Genomic DNA, 27,537 nt, shown 5'->3' on the forward strand with positions numbered 1-27,537 from the left:
AAGAAATGAAACAATTGTAAGAATAATGATTCTTTACAAATAAATAAATGATTTACTAAAATACTATATGGCAACAATATTATGCTTGATAATGTATGTCTACTTTGTCTCGCTTCGGCAGTACATATACTGAGTCTATAATATAGTTACATAAACCTATAAATTAAATTGATTCAGAGTGAAAGGATTAGGCAAGATATGGTTAGAAATCTTAGAAATTAGGTAAGAGATATTTTAAAGGGCTGATAAAATGAGGGCCATTCACAATACTATATAATATATTATAAGAACATTTAAATTTATTTTATTTCATTGTTAAAAAAAACTCATTTTCTTCATCTTTTAAGAGATCCTAAGATCTGTGTTACAGAAAACTAGATGTTCTTCTTAGATGATGAGGTCCAACTGTTCCTCCATCTCTTGAGTGGTCTTCCAGGCCGACGTTGTCCAGATGGGATTTCATCGGCTGCAGTGTACACAAGTCGGTCGCTGCTCATTCTTTCCACGAGGTCCTTCCAGAATTTTCACCTTAATTTTTAAAAAATAAACAAAAATATGTTACCTCTTATATCAAGAGCGAAGTCTCGCTGGCGTCCATTAAAGTGTGGCATAGATTTTAAGTTGTTTCTAGACATATCCAAAGTGGTCAAATTATATAGATTCACTAAGGCACGCGGGGCTATTAATTGTAGTCCATTGTTTGATATGTTAAGACAACTTGGTGCTGAAATTTTCTTGAATTCACCTAAAAATGAAATACCAAGTGAGGTCTCTTAACAATACTCAGACCATCTTTAGTAATAGGGAAATATCACAATTTTTTAAAAATAATTTAAAATTAATAAGAGTCTATGAAATACTGACGAGTAGAACAAAAAAATTACTACTTATAAGTAGCATTAAAAATATATTTTAATTTATAATTTTGAATTCCCACAAAAACGGTCTATTGCATTGGCCATTTGCAATTTTGACGTCACAAGTATCAAGGCCAAATATGTTGCGTTTTTGTAGGGACATATTTTTTAATATTTTTTTTTTAAAGTTATGTATGAAAACATATCTCCACAATATCCATATTGATTTTTCTAAATCTATTTTATTTATTTTAATCGGATTTGAAGTATGTGATATTTCTCTATTATTTGTATGTCCAATTATATGTTCAGTATTTACCGACAATAGTTTTTATACTGCCATCTGTAATGGACATTGAACTAAGTCTTCGCCACAAAGCTTGGGAGACGTTTAGATGGTCTAGGGTGGCATTAATAATGTGTACATTAGTAATGTTTTGCCGCACTGGAACAAAAAGAGAAAAGCGATTAATGTACCTACAGAAATAAAAGCAAACATCTTACACAAATCAGGATATGTAGTTACGTATTCTAGTAAATTTTAAAATTTAAAAAAAATTTTTGTTTTCGCTAAATTAGTTTTGAAAAATTGACACCAATCTTAATGAATATAAGTTTCAGGAAAGTTTCAGGAGCGAGCACTTTCATTGTGGTTTCTGTTTCACCCAAATGGTTTATATTCAAGGGGAGCTCAGGTACAAGCTTCACTCTTAAGCAGAATAAATGTACAATGTTTTGAGTATGTCCAAATCTTTGTAGACAGACTGGGTTTCCTCCCGAGGGAGTTATTCATATAAATTTGTTGCAACAGAGAGGGAAAACATTTTTGAGCAAACTAAACTAAACAAACAAACTTTGGACATACTCAAAACATTGTTGATTAAACTAACTGGTATAGGAAGAAGTACAAAAAATTGTTTTCAGGCGTTGCCTGGTTCAGCCGGATGAATCTCACCCACACGAGAAAGGTTTCAGCTCTTTAACTTCACAGAAGTCAACAGATGGAAGAGGTGAGGAAATGTAAATGTTTAAACAAAGGCTGAATGTTACACAGTGTGTAAAGTGGCCACTTAAACCAGCCAATGACAGATTATAAGCCCCGTAAATGCCTAGACTTCCATATTTCCTTATCAATTTTTTTTCCCTCTCTGTTGCAACAAATTTAGATCAGAATAAATGTACATTGTATTTTCCACGCCACCGTTACTAGGTCGTACAGACAGAAGAGTACATTACTTATTCAAATATAATAAAGCACTTATACAAGCGGTAATAGGAGTTTACCGGAATGTGTTAATTGTATGTATTGAGCTAAGGAGATAGTCAATATTGACAAGCACATAATGGAGTGAAACGATACTTTAATCAATTCAGTAACCACTATTGGTTACACTGCAGAAAAAAAAAAAAAAACAAGCTCTTATACTTTTCCACATCGGCTCCTAAGTTAGCCATGGCTAGTTTTTGTAAATTCATCAAAATTTGTGTGTTTTTTAGTCCATCACAAGAACTCCTCCGAAAAGGTAAGTAGTAGATGAAAAATTTTGACATGCCATTCAAGATGTAACCTCTAGATCAACCATACTATTTTCAAGACAGATTTTTCTTGACATGCTTTAGTATAAAACAAAACTTTTTAGCGGAAGTCGTAGCAACGTAAAATTAAGAACCAACATTAAACATACAAAATACTAATGATGGACTAATACTTTTAATACTACATAATGGACTTAAACACTACAACGACCTACCTTACTACTTGAAAACTTTTACAGGAGACAAATTTAAAATCAATCTGAAAAAGCACATGCTGACTGAACTAACTAGACTAGACGAGACATAAAATGACTAGACAATATTAAATTTCTAATGTAACCCTAACGGGTTTTTTAAAATTGTAAATAAATAAAAAATGCCATTTCTAGATCAACCATCCTGTTTTCTTTTAATAGATAAGAACAGGTAAGATAGATAATGGCTTAGACATCAATTACAATGCTTCATCATCACTATTCCCATACCCACACTTAATGATGCATAGGGAAACGAATTGATATATCGATCCCATCGAATTCAGTACTAATGCATTTATAGGGGTAGGCGCTAGAAATGTTACCAACTTCACGCTGTTGTAGCAACCAAACGGCTAATGACAATGTGCTCATGTTTTGACACGTGTCAGTCTGTTATATTGTTAATAATTCTACCGAAGCATATCTTTTTACGTCACAGTTAAAAAAAGTTATCGAAATGGAATTCAAACTCAACAGTGTTATTGCTCTGTATTTGGCTGGAAAATCGCAACCAGCCATTATTAATGAGCTACGACATTTACATGTGAATAAAATGTTTGTGTATCGGAACATTTCACGTTACAATGATACTGGTAGCATAAAAAAACGCAATGGAGGTGGACATCCAAAAACAGCAACATCGACAGAAATGGCTCGAAAGGTGAAGGTCAGAATTCAACGTAATCGTAATCAAAGCGCAGTTTAATTGGCGAAAAATCTCAATCTGTCAGCTCATAGCATCGGGCGCATATTAAAAAATGAACTACGATTGAAGCCCTACACAATACAAAAAGTGCAAAATTTAACGCCTGCACAAAAGGCAGCAAAGGTGTTAAAACACTTGTACGTTGGTGGCGTGCTAGAAAATTTGGTATTTTCTGATGATTTTTTTTACGGTTCAGCAATATGTAAACAAATAAAACGATCATGCCAATTAAAAGACAATTTAGATCAGCGAATTGCTCTGCGAAAGCATGCGCCTGCATCAGTGATGGTTTGGGCCGCGCTAACTGCCACAGGACGCTCACCACTCGTTTTCATTGAACAGGGCGTAAAGGTAAATCAGCAAATCTACCGTGAAAAGATTTTAAATGATGCGTTGTTACCTTGGGCACGTAAAAAATCGATAGAAATCATTGGACGTTTCAAGAAGACTCAGCACCATTCCATAAAGCCCGTAAAATCCAACGTTTTTTACAAGAAAAAGTTCCCAGCTTCATTTTATCACAACAGTGGCCTCCATATTCCCCGGACCTAAACCCAATGGACTTTTCCATATGGTCCATTCTAGAGGCCAAAGAATCAGCTAAAAAATATGAGACGGTCGACGCCTTAAATATTGCTCTTCGCCCAGAATGGGACAAAATACCATCAGCCCACATTCGTGCAGCGTGTGAAGCCTTCTTGAACAGACTCGATGCTTTTATCCGCGCTAAAGGTGGCTACATCGAACAATAACACATTAAAATATATATATACTGGAGTTTTAAATTAAAAAAACCAAATTGCCAAAATTACAGAATTTTTAATTGGTAACACTTCGAGTGCCGACCCCTGTACTAAGACTTTTTTAAAAGCGAAAAAACACCACAAGCCAGGAGGCCTAATTACAGTGGTGAATCACAAAACACCCAGGCTTAAGAAATATCATAATTCATTTTTGTGTTCTCATCGGGAATCGAACCCGGAGCCTTCCGTGCGTGAGTCAATCATCTTAGCCTTTACACCACGGAGGCCGCCATTTATGTTGGATGCATCTCATTTGAGAAAATATACAAATGAAATTTATTTGTAAAGAAATGAACAAATGTTATGATGATACTTATTAGCATTTATAAACATTGTCTGCTACTGCATAGAGGTTTTTGTTTACAATCTGCTTTGAGTAAATGATAAACTGGTTACACAAATCATCAAGTTGAAGACATAAATAGATTCACCTAAGCATATTTTTATCAATGTTTACATAATTCTAGTTAAGACACTAAGATTTAGATCAGATTTAGCAGAGATTTTTTTGTCTTTTCAGTATTTTCTATGGAATACAGTTCTATGTGAAATAGAACCAGAACCAGAACCCTGGACGAGTTTTTTCGCCTCAATGGCAACTCTCAGGTAAAAATCCTGAAATACAAAATCGAACAATGAAAAGTCCGCCTCGTGGAGTAGCGATTGCCGCATTCGCCCAACACGCAGGTCTTGAGCTTGATTCCTGGAAAGGTCCACACAGAATATTTGTTTTTAAAGGCAGTTTTACGCTGTAATATTTTATTGTCCATGGACTTATCTGATCTAATCACCTTAAAATGCTTTGATTTAACAAATGCAGTGCCTTATACACTACCAGGTACAGATAAGAGGTTGATGATGATGATAGTTATAACCTGATCTATTGAAATTTATTCTCTTTTGAATCGAACCCAGGATCTCAAGCATGGTAGGTGAACGCTACAATCACCAATGGCGATTTTGCCGTTAAAGCTAGGGTTTCCTAGGACAGCGGTGACCGTATCTTAACGGCCGTAGTGAACGGTGATGCAGTGGACAGCCGTCGTTACGGTGACTAGAGAGTGATTTCTTAGGAAAACGGTGTTGTTAAATGTTATCAACACCGTTTTCCTGGGAAATTACTCTCTAGTCACCGTTACGACGGCTGTCCACCGCATCACCGTTCACTACGGCCGTTAAGATACGGTCACCGCTGTCCTAGGAAACCCTAGCTTTAGGCACATGAGAATCCGCCTCACAAAAAAATCATACTCCAAGCGTTCACAATGCGGCGCGTTAAATAAAAATCTGTTATATAAAAATACATCAACGTAAAAACAACCCCGCACACGACATCTTCAATCTAGTAATTTAGTCCCACTCCTTCGGACAAAACAACATATTTATTTAAGTTTACATAAGGTTGACTTTGGAGTATATTAATATCCGTTAGGCGGAAAATAAACGAGCCTCAAACGTCAAGAGAAAACATACTCACAGGACATCATTGTGTGGGTGAGTTTTGACCTTAGGGGAATGTTTTGACCGTAATTAACGATGAGTCTGATTTTTATGGCGCCTCGTAGAAGTAAGAGGAAGGGGCAGCAAGTAGAGTATTCGTATTATCTATCATCGTATCTACTCATGTGTTAGTTGCTACTGTACGTTTCGGCATTGAGTACGTACGTACCTAGTAATTAATAACTTGTTAATTTTATCAAAACTCAAAAACACATACCCACCCACGCTTATGCTTATTACTGTTTTTGTTTTAAATTTAGTAACGTACTTAATATTGTTACTAACTTCAAGGATTTTTACACTAGTAATTCCAGTTTTACTTGGCAGACAGAGCTGTATTCTCTATCCGCCTGGACATACACATATAAATTTAGTTTAACAACGCAGCGTCCTGTTCATTATTCTGTTTCAATGGGGATTTTTAAACTTACATTCCGCAGCAAGTCCCTCTTTCAGCCTGAAGCTGTCCACATCACAGCACAAGACAGAGTTCTCATCAATCCGGGTGCATCCGAGTTGACCGTCCGGACACTGCTCTCGCGAGGCCGTGAAACAGGTGTGAGCGGGTGGCGTCGGCGGGGGCGGCGTGGTCACAGGGGGCGACGTCGGCGGCGGAGGGGGGGCGGGGGCGGGAGCAGGAGCAGGGGGCTCCTCTTTAGCCAATAACTCCTCAGCCATGCGGCAGTGGCACGAATGGATGAGATATGCAAACAGCAGGATTCGGAGCATCTGTTATTTAAAATGTGTTGTTTAATTTAAATTCGTCGTTGTTCTACAATCCCGACGGTTTGTGTATTAGGGTTACATTACAAGAATAGCCAAAATAAATTTGTTAAATCTCTGTACTTTAGAGGGTAATTTCACGAATCGGGAATGATGTTCAAACTACATTAAATATTTAGTGGATGTTTACAATTCTCTTTACACATAAATGTAAATTCATTTTCATTCATAATTTTCGGGTTTAAAATAGGCCACATATTAAACGGCTCGCAGTTGGCGTCACGTCGTCTGTTATCCCCGCTCTTGCATACAACTAGATGTGGTAACGTAATACGTGCCATTTGTCCCATAGGGCGCGAAACACCTCGTTTTCAGATACCTAAATCAAAATATGCATACGTATTTTAAACATTGTAGAACATTGATCAGTCGCACGAAAAAAATTGTAACACCTCTATCTTAATGAGGAAATTCAGCAGATATGAAAAATGTTTTCTGATGTGCGGTAAAAATTAGTCATGCGTAGTCATGGTAAAAATGCGGTAAAAAATTGTATGGCAAAGTTTCTCAAAAATGTATTAAAAAGTTAACAAAAATGTTTTAAATAAAAATGAATTATTAACGTATTATAGCAAAGATGAAGAATGGTTTTGGCCTCGTGGTGTAGTGGTCAGCGCGTTTGCCTTCCATGCAAAAGGTCTCGGGTTCGATTCTCGACATGGTTGACACGAAATATTGATTTAAATTTGTGTTTTTACAGTAGAATATTTCACAGTCCTTGGACTGGTACCTGAAGCGTAAGACTGATCATCTTACCTTCATGTAACAAAAAATTTATCAAGATATGCTGCGATTGGTGTACCAATGCAGTTCCCTATACACCGTTAGGTGCGGAAAGGGAATGATGATGATGTTATTTAAAATATAACAGATTGGTTTGCTAGAGAATTATCTAAATTCTAAAACTTAGTTATAAAATTATACATATATACAGTGCGTTCAAATGTTTTATAGGCGTATAGGATGTCGGTGAACCAAGTAAACACTTTTAAAACTAAAATTTCGTTTGCAGAAACATCAAGTTTTTAAGCCCACAAATGAAGAAAATACTAACTAAAATGAGGTTTTTAAAAAAATATTTTTAGCTTAATTTAATTTGTAAAAATAAATGCAAAATTAAAAAAAAACAAAATATTAATGTGTGTTTACATCTCCAATCAGTTTTCTCCAAAAACCAATTAAAACGTAGTAAACCTTGTAAATACTGCATTCTACGATGTAATAACTACTGTCACTAAAAGTATTTTTTTCCAGTATCAAGTTTTAATTGATGCGAAAAACTGAAAGAAAAAAAAAACTTTTCTTTGTGGCTTATATGACACGCTTTTTTCTCACAACATAGCCTTATAATAAAATTTAAAAAACATTATTATTGCGATTTACTTGTTAGAAAAGTTTTTTGCGTTTTTCCCAAAAGTGGATTTTTCGAGTTTAGACGGTTCGGGGAATGCACGGCAGAATAGGCACGATGTTTAGTTTATCTCATTTTTATTGAAATGAACATTTATTAGCGGACTCATTTGTAAGGATTCTAGCAAGCCAGGCACCCCTAACTGACCACCACACCCCGGCCGGGTTTAATTAGAACGCCGAGAAGCCAATAGCCAATAATCCACCCCCCCGACGTCATGAGTATGTGTGTTTTTCATTAATAGAATCCAATAAAGCGCCATGAGCCATGACAAACAAAATTACTTCAGCCCGTGTACATTACATCCAACATAAAAACACAAAGCAACCACTGATGAAAAATTGGAAAGAAAGAAAAATCATTTTTCCACGGCTTTTCTTGCGTGTTTACTATGCAGGCTCTATGGATGCTCTCGGGTAAAAACCCTGAAAAGTTGAAGAATTCTCGCGGTCCTGGGTTCGATTCGGTCTAATGTCTAAGAAAAAAATTGGATATGTGGTGGTTCGACTTAGTAAAGAATGAAAAAAATAAAGAACGAACGCAGCAAACTCTGGCGACAACTGTCATAAAGCGGAGACGATACGGCTAGCTGGGCCATATACTGCGAACGCCTCCTGGGCCCCGATTACAATGGGAAGCTAACATAATTATCTTCAACTATCCATAAAAGTCATGATCAAGATACAATGCGATTGGTGTACCAATGCAGTGCTCTATGCACCATTAGGTGCGGGAAGGGAATGAAGATGATGGTCCATAAAAGTTAAGTCGACTTTTTAAACGAAAATATGAATCTATAAACAAATAAGTGTAAAATGTCATACCACAAAGTGAAAAATGTTTTTGATAACAATACTAGAAAATATGAATATTTATATGAAAATTTAAAGGACCTGCATCGGTAACGTGCAATTGAAAGGGTTTTTCATTTTTAAAAATAATAAAAACGTACAGATTTCTGTACTTACAGACAATTAGATTTTCCTCTATAGGTAATTATGTTACTTCCAATATTGTAATCGGGGCCCTGAGAACCTTAATCAGGTTTACCTGCTTTACAAGGAATCAGGTTCTCGACATCCAGCAATGCGATTCTGAACGCTCTTTAAGAGGCAGAGAAGACGTCGCTAGAACGTAATTTATGTACTGATTACATGCTAACAACGCTTTCTCTACCCTCTAGAGCAGCGGTTCCTGAAGGTGTTCCGCAAAACCCTGGCGTTCCGTAGAAAACAGGCAGTCAAGGCCGAAAAAAATCGCCTTTCAAGGAGAACATTGCAACAAGCAAACAATATGGGCCTTGAAAATATAGTTTTTGTCAATTGACTTTTTACTGTCGAGGTGGGGTTCCGCCAAAAAAAGGTAGATCAATTTATTAGGGTTCCATGGCCAAAAAAATAGAAACCGCTGCCCTAGAGAGCGTTCAGAATCGCTCTACTGGACGTCCACTGTTGATGGTCCGTCGGCAGTTCGTGTCGAACTACAAAACGCAAACCGACAGAGACAGGACCCTTCAACTCTGGAACGATCGCTATTTGTGTGAGACAACCGGAAGTGTAACTAAAATGTTTTTCCCTACAATTTTTCATGCCTATGATTTCAGAAAAATGCAAAATGCTGGCCACGAGCTCACCCAGATGCTTACGGGCCATGGTGGCTTCATGAGCTACCTGCATCGCTTCAAGCTCTCAGAGATCGACAGCTGCCCATGCGACGATGAAACTCCTCAAGATGTCCCTCACCTGTTGATGCATTGCCCCTTTTTCAGCTTTCAAAGACAACAGCTGGAGGCGCGATGCAGAGGCCTGGGTGAAGATCTATGCGACATCCCATCGGTGATAGGTAATAAAGAACTCACACGAGAGGTAGTATCATACATGATAAATATAGCGCAGGAAATTGGTAAAAGTAGGGAACAAAATGCCGAACACTCCTCTAGTGGAACGGAAGGCCCGTTGACTACTGCCAACAGGCCGGCTTCTCTTGAAGAGTTTTAAGTGGTTTCCTCTCCACGTGAGCAAATGCTGAGAAGTTCCTGATTAGCCCACATTAATATATCCCTCCTGATCCCAATAGTTTAGATAAATTTTAAGATATTTAATTGCAGAAAAATCCACTTTTTGAAATATAAACCTTGTATATTATAAGCAAGGTAAATAATAAAGCAACTCCCATATAAAAAATAAAAAAAAATTTAAAAAAACCGACAGAGACCTGGAGGCCGATTGTGGACACCATATGCTCCAACTAGGAAGTAGGGAGTGGGCATAAAACGATAATGATGATAACACTTGTAGTAACCGCATGCTAATGCATATAATAAGCCTGAACAACTCTGTAAATGTTGACTTACTTTGTAGAACTACTTGAACACGATAATGATCGAATAAATAACATTCCCACTTGTAACTGAAATAGAATGAACCATACGAAAATATAACATAAGTACTTTTACTTACTCGACAAATTATCACAAATACTCGCGAATAAAAACTAAACAGATTATTAACAAATTACAACAGGGATGGAGAACAATTAAGAGTGGGGAATATGGAACAGGGCTTATGGCCATGCCAATGGCTGGTTTGAGTGGCCACTTTACACACTGTGCCACACAAATTCACCATTTTGCCTATGTTTGAACATACGTATTTCTTCAATTCAATGATTTTAGTGAAGTTATAAAGCTGTGCGGGAACCAGAGAGTTGTTGTCTATGGCCACAGTGCCCAATGGACCTATATAAGGGCGCGTAACACGTCACCTTCTCTGTCTTCACCAGTACTCAAATCCAATCTAAAATATTATTTGTGTAATCTTTGTATTTTCGTGTGTAATAAACTAAAAATTGTAGGTAACTTAAATTATTTTATTTATTTATTCCTTGAAGTTAAATCCATTCAATCATAATATGTTTTACATGAACTGACAAATAGCTACTATCAAGTAGAGTTTAATAATAAATCCTCTACAGCTGAAATATTTATTGTTGTCTACAAACATTTGGACAAACTCAAAATATTGTGATAAACATACTCTTATTATTATTTTTGATTTACTTGGGCAGATGGGTTATTCATTTGTATATTGTTTTATTGTATTCATTATAAGAAAGTCTGTAATAGTACATTTACATACATAAAGTGATTTTTAATTTTAATATTATTTGTTAATAGACTATTAAAATGAGCCTTTTTTTGTGTATCATTATCATATTATCAGTGGTATGATTTTTTAAAATTTTGTATTTCTGAAACTATTCATGTGACGGCCCAAGTTCTCTTCCGCTTCTTCTCGGTCAGTTCTGCCGATTGGTCCGTTGATGGTAAGCAAAACGGAAATCTTCCACAACTCTCTTATCATTGATTGATTCATATGAACTAGTGACGTCGTTCAAAGTAGTTCGTTTTTATTAAAATATTTTTAAACCTTTCATTCGTATAATTTAATGCCCTAATTTTTACCGCGCGTAAGAAAATATTTTTTATTTATTTATTTGACGGACTTATGCAGTCCATTCTAACGATGGTAAATAAAATTTCTTAAAATAGATACAGGCACTAATAAAATAAAATACAACTAAATAAATTTAAAGCTAGGACAAAAAAAATAAAAATTACTACCTCAAGACAAGATCTGGTCTATCTTAGTGAATTTTTAAAACTATAAAGACTTACACCAAAAAAGTCCAGATCTTGTCTCGAGTTTACAATACGACACAATCGGGACATTGGTGCATGCAAGCCATAGTTTGTGCTGTGTTGATCGAGGAACAGCACATTATTATTTCGCAACCGGCGGATCGGAACATTGAATGCCACCTGTTCCAGTAACGATGGTACATCAATTAAGCCATTCAGCAAATTAAACATAATTTTTTGTGTCCAATTTCCCGAAGGGCCGATGTTCCTCATTCTGTTGAAATATTTTTTGAACTGGACTGTGGTTTTGTGGGAGTGCCGCGGATCCACGAATCAAAGATCTGAGGTTCAAACTCCGCTGTGAAAAAACTTGCTTTCCATTTTCCAGCACGATTATTTTCGATGAAAATGGCATAAAATTAAAAATATTTTGGTAATAAAAAAAATGCTAATATTTATAATTTACCTTATTTTATTTATTTTTGTTTTATATCAAGACCAACAGAAAATTGTTATTGTGTGAGTGAGACCGGTTGTGGCCCCGTAGGTAGTGTCGCGGACTCCGGATCTGGAGGTCCAAAGTTCGAGCTCCGCTCTGCCACAACTTATTTCCTATTTTTAATACTATTAACAAACAAACCATCGCGCCGTTTCCTAAGGGCAGAGAGGATATCTGCCGAATTGGCAGAACTGACCGAGAAGAAGCGAAGAGAACTTGAGACGTCACACGCGGAGTAGTTTCAGAAATACAACTACTACCATCACGCCATTTCGTAGGCAGAGAGAATGGACCGCCACACACGTCTATCCTGGCATTCCTAGCTTCTTCCACATGCATACATCTTGTCATACATGCCCTTCGGTTCTGTCTGCTCTTGAAATGATCAGACTTAAGATTTTGGTTTATCTGATCATGCCACGTCTTCCTTGGTCGTCCTCGTCTCACGTTACCGTTCGTATTAGCTATATACACTTGTTTAAAAAAAAACATAACGCTGATAATACGATACATAAAAAAAATGACATACTTTAATAATCTATTAACAACAATATTTTGAGTTTGTCCAAATTTGTGTAGACAAGGACTGGATTCAACTCCCTGGGGAGCTGTTTATATTAACATATTATAACAGAGATAAGGAACATTTAAGAGAAGGTAATGTAGAAGTCTAGGCATTTACAGGTTGCATCGGCATCTACTGTTGATAAATACACCTGGTCCATGAAGAAGTATAGAAATTAAAATAAAATAAAAAATTTAGGCGTTGCCTAGTATGTTAGTAAATTCAATTAGATGAATCTCACCCGCATAAATAAAGGTTTCAGCTCTTTAACTTCACAAACATCAACAGACGAAAGAATTGAAGGAATATAGATGTTCAACTATGGGCAGAATGGTGAATGTTACACAGTGTGTAAAGTGGCCACTTAAACCAGCCATTGACAGGTCATAAGCCCTGTAGATGTCTAGACTTCCATATTACCTTCTCTTAAATGTTCTTCATCTCTGTTGTAATATGTTAATCTATTAACAATTATTTTTTTAAACACTGAACTTCGTCATTGTCTCCAATTCAAATTTGTAAGTTTATTTTATTTTATTTTTCTTTATTCGGAAATTTCGCAGAAAATGTACTTGGACGTGTTTGGCCTCTGTGGTGGTTAAGACATTTGAACCACACACGGAAGGTTCCGGGTTCGATTCCCGGTGACTCCACAAAAATCAAATGTATTTTCTCAAGCTTGGATGTTCTGTGCTGTAATTCACCATTGTAATTGAAATCATGGCTTGTTGTGGTGAAGAGAAAGGGGCTAAACATGTTTTTAATTAGGAATGAGCCGATACGCGCTTCCGCCGATACAATACCGACACCGATATATATATATATAAATATTTGCGATATTAATACCGCTACGTAAATTAAAAAGATGTAAAGCTTAGAGTAATGATACGCTAAAGCGAATTATTAATATTATGAGGTGTAAATTTCAAATAAGACACGAAGTCCTTAATTCAAATTCAGTTGACTGAAAAGAAACAGACAGAAAACGAAAATCATAATTTAAAAATTTAACAGTTTTAATTAATATGAATAATCTAAATCAGGTTTTCTAAAGCGCAAAATTAGAAACTGATTGATGTACTTATAGGCAAAAAAACGCAGATAGATATATCGGTAAATAGGTCAATATCGCCGATTCCGATATATCGGAAATACCAAAATTTCGCCGACGTATAATTAAATAGACACGCTACTGACCCGAAGAAAATTACATTTCAGTTCGTGGGTAATTGTTTTCTGCGCCTTCATTCTCTAACGGACTTGCACCGAAATCAGACGTGATGAAAAAATGCTTTAATTGCGCTGCAACTGTGTAAAAAAAAACAGATATATCGTTTTATTCATATAATCCAATTTATGAAATAAGAAGATAATCTTTATATATATATAAATCCTATGTACATGTGATGTCACCGTACTCCTCCTAAACGGCTTAACCGATTTACGTGCGGTTTTCAGAGAAACATAGATCTTTGCGCTGTGCGTGTTCGTAGATATTAAAATCTTCAATCGAATATGTAAAAAATAAGTTAGGAGCATAAATGCTTAATTCATAGAACTTCCAAGGTTCTATTCGAGTAGAATGCATTTTCAAAAAAAAGGAATGATGTTGTTTTTTTGTGTACAAAAAAACTTTGTTTTTAAATATTTACAAACAGCATTTGTTTTTTGTGGATCTCAATCAGATTCATTCCTTATAATTTCTACCCATTTGTTTCCTTTTATTGGATTTTTGGTAACACTAAAATAATATTAAATTCAATATATTTTTAAAAATTGTGTTCCTACATAAGTACTATTTTAAAAAAAAAAAAAAAATTATATTTTGGAGTTCAACCATAAACAAGTACCTTGGTACCTACGTAAATGAAATATTTTAATATTATCAATTTTAAGTTTTGGAATTTAATCACAAACAAGTAGTTAGGTACCTACTTATCAATGAAGAATTTTTCCAAGCTTATAGCAGGGAAGCCAACGTTCGGGCAGGGCAACGTCTGACGGGCCGCTATTAGTTATATTTTATAGCACATTTTTCAAAATTTTGCCTGCCGCCAGCTAGTGTCGAATCTATAATAAAAAATAACACAAAAAAAATTAACTAAAGAAAATATAATATGTTCTTACATGAATGATTTCATGTGTATCGTGATACGCAATCTCTTTTTTTCAAATTGTTAGTAGTAGCTAGTAAAGGAGTAACGTGTCTATTTATTAAACGTCAGGATAAAATGGCATCATTATCGGATGCATCTCTATTTAGTCTTGAAGACCGTTTACACGTGGACAATACAATATTGTTTTGTCCCAGGATTCGACTACTATCCACGTGTAAATTTGTAGAACAAACCCTCGTTCCGAGACATTGTTACGGAGATAGTCGGGCAGTTTATATCTGCGAAACAATAATTACCCCCACCACCATACACAGCCGCATTATCCTCAAGACGGGACCTTGTGACAAAAGTAAGGTATTGTATATTGTATACAACAAGGATCCAACCTCGGACCACTACTCTTTCTGATATTTATAAATGATATTGCTTTAAAAATTTAAATTTTCCAAATTTCTTTTATTTGCAGATGACTTTAAAATATTCAAAATTATAAAATCAATTGATGACTGTCATAAACTACAAAATGACCAACACTCTTTGTAATCTTGGTGCCATGAAAACGACTTATTTTTTAATATAAATAAATGTATGTCTATTAAATTCACAAGAAAAATCAATAAAATCGTTTTCAATTATTCAATTGACAACACAATTTTAATGAACGCCGAGACGATTCGAGATCTTGGGATACTTTTTGATAACAAACTTAAATTCAACTATCACATTGACCACATTTCAAAGAAAGCGTCCAAAATCTGTGGATTTATTTTGCGAATATCAACGCCATTCAAAAGCCCGAAAATTGCAATTACATTGTATAAATCATTTGTTCGTAGTTTGCTTGAATTTAATTCTATAATATGGTCTCCTAATTATAATATTCATATAACGCGGATTGAATCGGTGCAACGTAAATTTTTAAAATCGTTAAAATTTAGAATCGGATGAAATACTTTTATAATCAACTATTATGATCGCCTAGAGTACTTTCACATCTTTAGCTTAGAATTCAAAAGGATTTTGGCTGGTTTGATATTCTTGCACAAATTAATATCTAACTATACAGATGCCCATGATATCCTTGCTCAGATAAACATTAATGTACTACTACCATCACGCCATTTCCCCGTAGGGGAAGGCAGAGAGAATGGACCGTCACACACGTCTATCCTGGCATACAATCCTAGCTTCTTCCACACTCATACATCTTGTCATACATGCCCTTCGGTTATGTCTGCTTTTGACATGACCAGACTTAAGATTTTGGATTATCTGATCATGCCACGTCTTCCTTGGTCGTCCTCGTCTCACGTTGCCGTTCATTTTCGCCATATATACTTGTTTTACCATTCTTTCGTCGTCCATTCGTTCTACGTGACCAAACCATTTCAGAGACCCTTTCTTAATCTTATCAATTATACTTGACTCAGATTTACACTCTCACCTGATTTCATCATTCGTAACCCTGTCATACATTGATTTCCCACACATTCGTCTAAGAGATCGCATTTCAACCGCGATCACTCGGCTTTCATCCTTCCTCTGCCAGTTCCATGTTTCACTTCCATACATAAGTGTTGGGACTAAAACTCCGTTGTGCACTGCCAGTTTAGCTTCGATAGACATATTTAACATTAATGTACCTCGCCGTAATTTGCGTAATCCTGTCTTTGCTGTGGGAAATTATAAAACTAACATCGGATTCTTTTCCCCTTTGTCAAGGATCCTCAGAACAGTGAACGAAATCTCACTAAACGGTACTGTCGATGTGTTCCTACAGCAAGGGTTGGCATTTAAGAAGCAAGCGGTGTTGTCTCTCCTGACTCGCGATGTCACACTTGCCATTTCCGCCTAGATTATGCTATATACATACCTTTTGTTAATTATACACTTTGTTAATTTAAGTAGATTTAAAGAGTGTTTAGATAAAGTATTACTCATTAAATAAAATTAAAATAAAATAATTAAAAAAGTGATGAACGTGTCGCTCTTGCACCTTTTTTCTATCGAAAATGGCGGCGGATTATTATTTAGGTCGTCCTTTAACAATTCAAATACATCATGGCAAATATAAAGAATATTTTACTTGAACTCGCTCGTAATACGCCGTGTATTTATTTTCGCAACGCTCACATAAGAACTGCGACGGAATTTTCATATTGTCCAGCGTCCTGCGCGGTCCAGGTTGTTCACGGAGCTGGAACAAGACAATATCGTCATATCTATTGTATTGTCCACATGTAAACGATACTTAATAATTAAACTCGTATGTAATATCCACACATATTATAGACATGTCCATCAATTATTGCATTAGAGTAATTTGATGATTGGATCATAGTTCACTTTTGTGTTCAAAATCACACAAATTAAATTAGGCACGAGACAGATGGTTATTATTTTAATTGGTGTGTTCGGAAGACCAAGCACCGTTTGGTTTAAATTTGTAACTTATGTGAATTAAATTTATATAAAATTTATTAATACCATGCTAAGTAATAGCAAAAATATTTATATAGGAGGTGATTAGGTTTAATCAGTGCATCAAGTGATCGCTTAAACGCTTAAACCAATGACAGGTCATAAGCCCTGTCTAGCCCAGCGGTGCTATTCTGAACCGCTCTCACGGCCATAGAAAACACTTTTATCTCGTGTATTTACTTACAAAATACGCGAGATTAATGTGTTTTCTACGGCCGCGAAAGCGGTTCAGAATAGCACCGCAGATGTCCTATAAACTGTTAGAGATTTTTTCTTTAGAGCCAGTCCTTATCTACAAAAAAATTGGCAAACTCGAAGTATTGTGGATTAAATTAATTAATCCATGAAGCATATATATTTTTTTTAATTCATAGGCAGGGGGTGAAATAATTCAGTCAGATGAATCTCACCCGCGTCAATAAAGGTCTTAGCTCTTAAACTCCACAAAAATCAACAACAATGAAAGCACTTCCGCCACATACCCGAAAATCTTTTTAAAGACCGCGGGGTCTTCCAATCGGTTTCCTTCATACTAAAAAAACAATGTTTTTTTGCCAAAAATCTGATAGCTTTATTTAATTTCAATGCCAAAAACCATGATTTTAATTCAATTCAATTCTACTGCTTCCACTGCCTATGAGTTTGGCAAATTACATGGAGGGCTTGTGTCGGATATCATCTTCCTCAAAACCAAATTTCAATTACATACACAGTAGCAAAAATGGTTAATTCACTTGTATGATCTAGTAACAAAAATACAAAAACCATTTTTAGATTATTACAAAAGTCAACAGTTGGAAGAAACGTGGATGTTCAAACATAGGCAGAATTGTGAATGTTACACGGTGTGTAAAGAGGCCAATTAAACCAGCCAATGACAGGTCGTAAGCTCTGTAAACGCCTTGACTTCCGCATTAGAATGTTTTCTTTCTCTGCGTTAATATGCAAAAATTAACTTATAAAGAAGAAAAACAAAAGATCTCGGAACTCACCTTCAAACTTAGAATATCGTATTCTAAGTTCTGAGCCCTAACGATGGTGACCAATCCTTTGTATTTTATATTATCACAGCCCTCATTTAAAATAAATTACAATCATACGTTTTACGATACCCATTATGACAACACAATAAACTTCATTACCCAGATAAAAAATACTTTTAAATTGGCAAAAGTAAGAACTTTCGATTGTCTAAACTAGGTATATCTATACTTGTAGTAAACTTTATTATTGCACTATAGAACTTGACCTCGGTTTTATTAACGCATTCAAGGCACACACAGAAAATAATATACTCTAGTTATTAATACTTTGACCACGTTAAGGAAAATGCTAGCTACTAATTAGGTTCACGAATTAACAAACAAATAACAGCTTGTTGACAAACACTTTTCACTTCTCACAACTTTATCCACAGTTCACAAGTTCGCAACTTTGATATCAAATGTCAAAAACAAAAGTCCACGCTAGAGATGTGATAGTCGGTTGAAATTAGTAATTAAAAAGTTCGGTTATGTCAATAACTGAATTACTCGGTTATTTTGTCAAAATTATACATTCATAATCGATTATTAGAACCATTTTTCATTTCGAATCACCGATTGTGTTCAAATTGAATTGTTATCAGTAAATACATTTTTCGGAAAATAAGGTGATAATAATCAAAACGCTAAAAACTGTATATAAATGTAATCAAACGTACCATTGTTGGTAAGATTTTTTTGCTTTAATGAATTGTGTCACATTGATTTACAACGTTTATTATTAGCTTTAAGTTATCAGAAAATTGATGTGCACATTTTTATTGCCAATAGACAAATTTTTATCGTCATTTATATTTGTCATAACAAAAACGACACGTCTTCTAATATAATATCAGTATTGTTGTTCTCAAATCGCATGTCAGCAAAAATCTGTTGATTAAAAAATAAAAATATATTTATATGAAAATTAATGCAATGCAGTGTTGTTTTTCGGATATTTTTTTGTCAAATACTAATTGCAAATGTTAAGTGCTGCTTCGATACTACGGTCACGCAAAAATCTTAAAATTATAAGTTTAATGGTCATGTGTCAGGGTCGTAGTGTAGTTAGCGCGTTCACCTTGCTTTAGGTCCTGACTTCAATGCCTGGCAGGGTGGAAGTGAAATATTGGTTTTAAGCGAGGTTTTATTATTTACATTTCATTGTTCCTGGAATGGCATCTGAAGCGCAAGACTGATCACCTTACCTGCTATCTTAAAAAAAATATCCCGATACTCTTGAATTGAATACAGTGCCCTATGCACCTATGGGTGTGGATAGGGAAATAATGATGATGATGACAAATGTTTTAATAAAATTTGACGTTTTCCAGGAAAATTATTCGATTTGACGCTCTTGACATAAAACACTGAGTGTTTTCAAAAAATTTCATAATTATCTCCAAATTCCATTATCTATCAATAACTAATTGCTATTATAATAATAAATTATGAAAACTTGACATGAATCATAAACAGTGGGTTTAATATATTTGTATTTTTTAGTATTCGTCACCTCCTGGTGTAATGATCAGAGCGTTTGCCTACCATGCAAGAGGTTGTGAGTTCGATTCCTGACATGGTTGATTTGAAATTATTATTTAAAAGGGTGTTTTCACAGTAAAATACTTCCCAGTCTCTGGACTGGTACCTGAAGCGTAAGACTAATCATCATACCTTAACGTAACAAAAAATGATGAAGATACGCTGCAAGTGGTTTACCAATGCAGTGCCCGATGCTCCATTAGATTTGAAAAGAGAATGATGATAATGATTATGGTATTCGTATTGCATCTAAAAAATACGTCTGGTAATAAACATGGACCGAAAAAAATGTGTATTATCCAGAAAGTCTACAACTGAATGTTCATATTATGTTTTCAGAACCATTTAAAATTAATTACACTATTGTTTTTGTAACCACTTATTATTTATTTAATTTATTCGATTATGCACATCACTATTTACGCACTTTATACCACTACACTACAGCATTTATAATTCACGTCCTATATGTACATTATCGATAAATGCATCTGCGTCTGTATATAGTTGGATTGGTGTTGCGCGCTGTATTTTTATTGACCAGCAAACGTTAAAGTACTTGCACTTTGATTTCAATTTAACCGGATTATCATCACTGCTAAAATACTAGCCTGATAATATCTGACCGACCCCATGGCAATCAGCAATGTTATTTGTTTTGTTTTTAAGCTGACGTCGATACTTCGCTAACATCGATATTTCTTGGGTATCGATGTTTCCGTTTGCGTTTACATTCCTATCGTCCAATTAAGGAAATCTATGGAACTATCTGTCAACGACAAACATGCTTTCGGGAGATGTCAGTTTGAGTTAAACTTCTAACCTAATTTCTTGTTTACGAAAACAAAGTTTCATTAAAATTCGTTTTTTAGTTGCAAGAATGTATTCCGAGTTATAGTATCGTTAAATTATTGCATCTATCTCAAAATGCCCGCTATATCAAGAGAAAATAACCTATTGGTTTACAAAGGAAGTAATTTTCTTCGTCAAAGATTATTGCTCTCCACGTTAAGCGGCAAGCCTATTCGAATTGTAGAAATACGCAGCTCTGAAGATGAGCCTGGTTTAAAGGAATACGAAATCTGTCTTATTCGTCTGTTGGACAAGATAACAAATGGCACTAAAGTTGAATTGAGTGAAACAGGGACATCACTTTATTATCACCCTGGTATTGTTATTGGAGGAACTTTCACTCACGAGTGTTGTGTACAACGAGGCATAGGTATATTTCCAGTAATATTAATTTTACGGACGTCACAGCTGAACATTATTAACAGTGTTATTGATTTGATTGCGTTCTTATAAAAGTTTGAGTGTATTAAGTTTGGTAAAAAAGGGTCAGTCGACGTCAAAATGACATGAATATAGATGTTGCTACCTATAGGCAGAATTATGAATGTTACACAATGTGTAAGTGATCACTTAACCCAGCTGATGACAGATCATTGGCTCTGTAAATGCCTAGATTTCCATATTCCGAACTGCTTCATCTTTTTTTATATTCTTATTTAAGTTTTTTTTTTAAGGAATAACCCACTGAGCCTCTATTTAGAGGCTTGTCAGCAGGTTGGATAGAGAAAATATGGAAGGAGGTTATGAAAAATACACCACAATACCTCGACCAATTGAGAAAAAAATCTTTCTTGGTTGCAACTGGCGGGAATCGAACCCGCGACGCCAGTTTCACAGTTGGCCGTCTTACCAACTGCGCCACGGCACCTGTTTAAACGGAATAACCCGCTAAGCCTCTATTTTAAAGGCTTGTCAGCAGGTGGGAAAGATGGTATAGGAAGGAAGTTATGAAAAATACACCGCAACACCCAGTCCAATGGAGAAAAATCTTACTTTGAGTTTTTTCTCGCAGCTGGCGGGAATCGAACCTGCAATGCCTGTTTCGCAGTTGGCCGTCTAACCAACTGTGTCTTAGCACCTGTCATTGCCTGTATCTCTGTTCAAAATATCAGTATTTCTTAGTTTCTGGCTTAGCATCTGAAGCGTAAGACTGATTATCTTCCTTCATGTATCAAATGATCTAGGTTCATTGCATTTAGAGTGCCCTATGCACCATTAGAAGGGGATGATGATGATGATTATGAATGTACCCATATCCCACGTTATCATCTTTATAAAATAACCCAATTATTGATGCTTTTTGTTTCAGGTTATTATTTGGAAATTTTATTAGCCGTTGGCCCCTTTTCAAAAGAGCCACTTAATGCCACATTACGAGGTGTCACACAATGTTCTACTGATGTATCGGTGGACAGAATAAAGGCTGCCGCATTTCCCATTCTTCTCAAGTTTATTTTAGTAGATGATGGACTTTCGTTAAAAGTAAATAAAAGAGGTTGGTAAAATAACTTATATAAAGAACATTAAAACTTGGATCTCTGAATTGGCCTAGTAAAATAGCCAGGAACATGTGCTACACGTAGGCATTGCCTAGCTTACTTAATTTTCAAAAAAATTTACTCTTTCGGAATCAATTTACGCAAGTTGACCATTAAAATAAACAACGAAACTCTTTTTTAATTTATTTCAACAGGGAGAGAAAACATTATTGAGAAGGGAATATGGACGTCTAGGCATTTAAAGGGCTTATGACCTGTCGTTGGCTGGTTTAAGTGGCCACTTTACACACTGTGTAACATTCACCATTCTGCTAGATGTCCATATTCCTATCTCAACAATGTTTTCTCTCTGTTGAAATAAATTGAAATATGAATAACTCCCTAGAGAGGAAATCCAGCCAGTCTGCAAGCATTTGGAAATACTCAAACATTGTTGAACTAAACTCTTAATGGGCTAGAAATTGTAACACCTAAGACTCACATGGACAGACTTTCGACTTTCTCTCAGTCATCTATTAATTTACTTTGACTTATTTTTCATTTATTGCTTATTTCTTATGTTAAAATTCTAGGTGCTCCGCCACTAGGCGGAGGTGAAGTCCATTTCACCTGTCCAACTAGAAGACTTCTTCGCCCCTTGCAATGGGAGAAATGGGGACTTGTAAAGCGTATTCGAGGAGTGGTCTTTGCCCTGAGGGTATCACCAGCCATCGCTAACAGAGTCGTCGAGTCTTCCAAGGGGGTAAATAATTTTGTTTAATATTTTTTACAAGCCAGCACTATTAAAATTAAATAGTGGTTGCATTTTCATCAAAATTAACTAAAATTATTCTGTGAAAATGTAATTTATTACACCCATCTTGTCCGTTTTGATAAAAATGCAACATTTATTTTAGACTTTACTTCTTGTGTCACCTGTTCAATCAATATTTAATTAGGGACATTAATAATTATTCTTAAAAAAATATATAAATTGTTATTCTGACTATACACAGAATTTATTCTGGAAAAAAGGTTCCAGCTCTATTATTTTTGTAATGTACGCATCACCATATGTTGCGCTGGTTTATCATCCACTATCTATTGTAGTCAGGCTTCCCGGCTTAAACTGGAGGCCGCCCTCCCAGGCAAAGCCGGAAGGTAGGAACCGACTGCGCCGGCTACAAGTCAATCTTAACAGCCTTAATAAGGGCATTCCACCTGGTCCAAGTGGTACAAAGAGGCGAAGGCAGTCAGCGGGAAGAGCTCAGGCGAAGAACGGGACAGCGGAGAGCACCCAAGGCGAAAACAAATAAAAGGCGATTTTCGCTTGTCAGAGTTCACGACTGATTTATTTAAATTAAATGCACATGTTTTATAGAGTTGTACGCCATTCTCGAGCAAATTATCTCACACTCAGCGCTGTTTAACACAGAGGAGGAGGCCCGTACGACCCCAATCACTCCCGGCTCTACCTTGACTGCTAAGTCTTTAAAAGGGCATAACTAGCGTCCAGAGGGGCCATTTTGCCAGTGACCACAGCGCCACATAACTAATACAAAGCAATAAACATTACAGCTGTCTTTTTTAGGACCGCAACACATTTTCCAACATTTTATAACAGTTAATTCTACTATATATTTACCCCAGTTGTCTTTATTGAGAGTCCAGCACTTAGCTAACAGATACCAGGGTTCCTAACTTTCTATTTTCGTGCATCCGGAATAACTTTATTAAAAATCAACCAAGGGTAAAATTTAAATGCATAAGTGTTCAAACATACATTTAAGTGTGTAAAGTGGTCACTTCAACCAGTCGATGACTATCTATCTATTTTGAGAGGTATTCTATTTATTTAGATAAAATAATTTGAAGGGCTAAATTAAGTCTTAAAAATTTAAACATACTCAAAGAATTGTTAATTTTTTAATAGTTTCACTATTTTCCTTATAGGTTATGTTAAACTTTCTACCCGATGTGTACATCAACACTGACCAATGTCGCGGAGCCGCAGCGGGGAAAAGCCCTGGCTTTGGAATAAGTTTAGTAGCAGAAACTAATCTTGGAACATTCTACTGCAATGAAGAGGTGACTTGCATAATCAATATAACTCATTGTCTAATATAATTAATATAACTAATCTTAAGGAAATTTTGGATCTTGTTAAACAAAATTCTGTTATTAAAATTAAAAGTTACCATGAATAAATCACATTTTAATCAATACATTATTGTTTAGTGTTGATGCTATATGGCTTTCAAATCATTTGTACAATTTATTATAAACTTTTGGCATATAAAATGTTCATAAATGTTTTCGACTCGATGGCTGCTCAAAAATCCTGAACACGGAAATTGAGTGAAAATAAGTCCGCTTTGTTGTGTAGTGGTTGGCGCGTTCACCTACCATTCTTGAAAACCTGGGTTTGATTTCGAGCTGGGTGAATGTGAAATATTGATTTAGAATGTTTTTTGAATTGCAATAATTTATTGTTCCTGCACCGGCACCTGAAGCTTAAGACTGACCACTTTATCTTCATGTAACCGATGATCAAACTACGCTGCATTTGGTTTACCAATGCAGTGTCCTATGCTCCACTGGGTGTGGAAATGAGGGAATTCACTTATTGTGAATATATTTCATGAATTCAAATTTTAGACATCAGCAGTACCTGGACCAGGAGTGGAGAACTCTGTTCCTGAAGAATTAGGAAGAAAATGTGCACAAGGATTACTGGATGAAGTGTACCGAGGTGGAACTGTGGATTCTTCCTTCCAGTGGATATTAGCACTATGGATGGCATTGGGGCAAAAAGATGTCAGCAAATGTGTGGTATGTTATTAATTTGTTATTTGGCCAAAAGTTCTTATCCACATTTCATTGCAAAATTACAACAAACAACAAACAATATACTGCAATTTTCTCCTTTGTCTTCTTACAATGTGTTGAACAATCGTCTTTTTAACTCTTGTGGCTATGATGTCACATTTTATAACATTGACATTGAACATGTTATCAATAAATCCTTAAAACTCCTTGGATTTATTAACAGAAGCACAACTGACTTCAAAAATATGTTCCCTGGTTCCCTCTTCTGTTCCCTAGTTCGCCCATACCTAGAGTATTCCTCTGTTATCTGGTCTCCATATTATGATGTTCACATCAAAAATATTGAATCAGTTCACCATCGATTTTTAAGAAAGATAGGCTGGAAGTTGGGCTTATCCAGAGACCAATATATGTATAATGAATTAGAAACTACCTTAAATTTATCTTCTCTTCAATACCGTTGAAATAAATCTGACTTTCTAGTCCTGTTTAAAATTCTCAACTCTCTCTTTAATGCGCCTGAACTACTTAGCTCAATAAAATCAAATATCCCAACTAGAAACCTCAGACAAAACTTACTTTTTCATACCGATAATCCCAGAACTAACTATGGTTTTTCCCCTTTGCCCAGAATTCTTAGGTCTGCCTACAAATATACCAGTCTTGATTTCTTTGATAACAAATTGTCTTCTTTCATAAAATCATCGAATCAAATTCAATTATAAACACATCTCTCCCCTTCCACTCCCACTAAGTCTACTATATACCATTGTGTCTTTCAATTTCTTTTATTATAATTTTCTATGCATACATATGTCCTTAAAAATGCCTATTGGGCGTACATATAAATAAATAAGTAAGTCTTCTTAGAACAAAAGATTCAATATATCTCTCTTTTTTTAAAAATAATGAAGTGGTATTTTACAACAGACATATTATATCATTACTTTTATAAATTATGAAATATAGATTATTAAATAGTACATATATAAATATCTATCTTACTTATGTGTGCTAAATTCTTGTTTTAAATACCTGTAATTCAAAATATCTCATCTTTTGCTCAGTGTAACATGACGTTACAGCACCGTTAGGGCCATTTGGAATTTACCCTGTGCCCGGCCCATTTTTGTGAAATTTCATGCTTTGTGAAGGGTTTCTTAAATGTGTCATAATTATGAAAATATTAGGTTAAATCAATTCTTACTTCTCATATTTATTTTAAACAATTTAAAAAGTCATTTTTGTCTGATAGTTTTGGCAACATTGGCCTTTATGGAGAGCCACATTGCAATGTTCGCACATATACCTACAGCGTCTCACTCCTTTTTTTGTTCGTTGTATTCCGGAACCGTGTAAACACATGATTATAATAACCAAGCATTGTGTCCCGGTCCCGTGTTTTCAAGTAGTTTACCAGCAGTGCAAAAAGTACTAATAAACGTCACTAGATGTCAATAAAATGCACCTTAATCACGTGAAAATACGTGACTGGAACACAACGCGTGGTTATATAATCACGTGTTTACACGGCTCCGAGATACGAAGTGTTAATAACCGTGTTTCGTTTATTACTTTTGAAATATAATAGTTAAAAATACACATTTTTCCACTTCTCTTATTTATTTCTAGAGTGGTCCCCTGTCAGATTATTCAATAGCATTTTTGCAACATCTGAAAGAATTTTTCGGGTGCACTTTCAAGCTAGAAATCGCAAAAGGAGCTGCAAACGAAGAAGAAGAGGATGATGATGATGACGACAGACTACCGGGATCACAGAAAGTTGTTTTAACTTGTATAGGCATAGGGTACAGTAATATTAGCAAGAAAACCCTTTAAAATTTGTTCTTATTTTTATTACTATTAATAAAATTCAAGATATAATTTCTAAATTTTGTTTTGATTATTTTATTTTGAATATGTGGAACTAACCCAGAAACCAATGACCACTGTCGTCTGACTTACTATTGTTATAAGGGCAGTGCAGAAGCTGAATCATACATTTCCTGTATGTAAAAAATAAATAATAATCACGAACATCCAAATTACTGATTACCTAGCATGGATGCCAAATTTCTGACAGCTGGGGAAATAGAAAATGACCTCAATTCCCCACTAGGAAGAAAATATAACACTATCGGAAACTACTGTATATGCAGTAGCAGCCTTAAGTATTAAAGTCAGTAACTCTCGCACTCCATTACCGATTCTGTATATTATTCAACATGTAATAAATACACATCGAAGAATAACATAATTTTCTTCTGACGCCTCCAACTGGGGTAGGAGCTCCCTAAATTCGACAAGTATAAACTCTCAAAATATAAACAATGAGTTCAAGTTATATCATGTTACCTTATATTTTTTTTTATAAAAGGTTCTCCCTTGCAAAATTGTTTTATTAATGTCATCAAATGCTCACATACTTAACATTTATTCTGGCTTTCAATTTCCTTCTCAGTTGGTGTGTATCCTTTTCCTATAAACATGGCCTCGTGGTGTAATGGTCAGTACGTTTGCCTACCATGCAAGAGGTCTCGGGTTCGATCCCCGACACCGTTGATATGATATATTTATTTAAAAGGGTGTTTTCACACTAGAATATTTCATAATCCGTGGACTGGCACCTGAAGCGTAAGACTGATCATCTTACTTT

At 35.4% G+C, this 27,537-nt stretch overlaps 2 protein-coding genes across 3 annotated transcripts in view; one reads left to right on the top strand and one right to left on the bottom strand.

The window, feature by feature from the left end:
* Window positions 1-18,620, bottom strand: part of hfw (leucine-rich repeat domain-containing protein hfw) — a 28,471-nt gene extending 9,851 nt beyond the window's left edge. The window contains exons 1-4 of one of the 2 annotated variants that reach the window (XM_088229025.1): window positions 18,405-18,620; window positions 6,091-6,388; window positions 1,177-1,302; window positions 563-745 (exon numbers count right to left, since the gene is read on the bottom strand). In XM_088229025.1, the coding sequence (XP_088085151.1) occupies window positions 563-745; window positions 1,177-1,302; window positions 6,091-6,388 (607 nt within the window). In that variant the 5' untranslated portion in view covers window positions 18,405-18,620. Of the gene's footprint in view, window positions 1-562; window positions 746-1,176; window positions 1,303-6,090; window positions 6,389-18,147 lie in introns of both variants that reach the window. The other variant, XM_088229017.1, reaches the window with a different exon arrangement.
* Window positions 18,621-20,477: 1,857 nt separating this feature from the next.
* On the top strand, window positions 20,478-26,773 carry Rtc1 (RNA terminal phosphate cyclase 1). Its single transcript, XM_088228920.1, has 6 exons — window positions 20,478-20,944; window positions 21,884-22,069; window positions 22,646-22,815; window positions 24,006-24,140; window positions 24,711-24,884; window positions 26,514-26,773. Exons 1-6 carry the CDS (start codon window positions 20,650-20,652, stop codon window positions 26,718-26,720), a joined length of 1,167 nt encoding a protein of 388 aa, XP_088085046.1. The 5' UTR covers window positions 20,478-20,649; the 3' UTR covers window positions 26,721-26,773.
* The last annotated feature ends 764 nt before the right edge of the window (window positions 26,774-27,537 follow it).

Source organism: Micrasema longulum, unplaced genomic scaffold, assembly GCF_059751315.1.
Source record: "Micrasema longulum isolate JH-2025_06_02 unplaced genomic scaffold, ASM5975131v1 h1tg000049l, whole genome shotgun sequence".
Lineage (NCBI taxonomy): Eukaryota > Metazoa > Arthropoda > Insecta > Trichoptera > Brachycentridae > Micrasema > Micrasema longulum.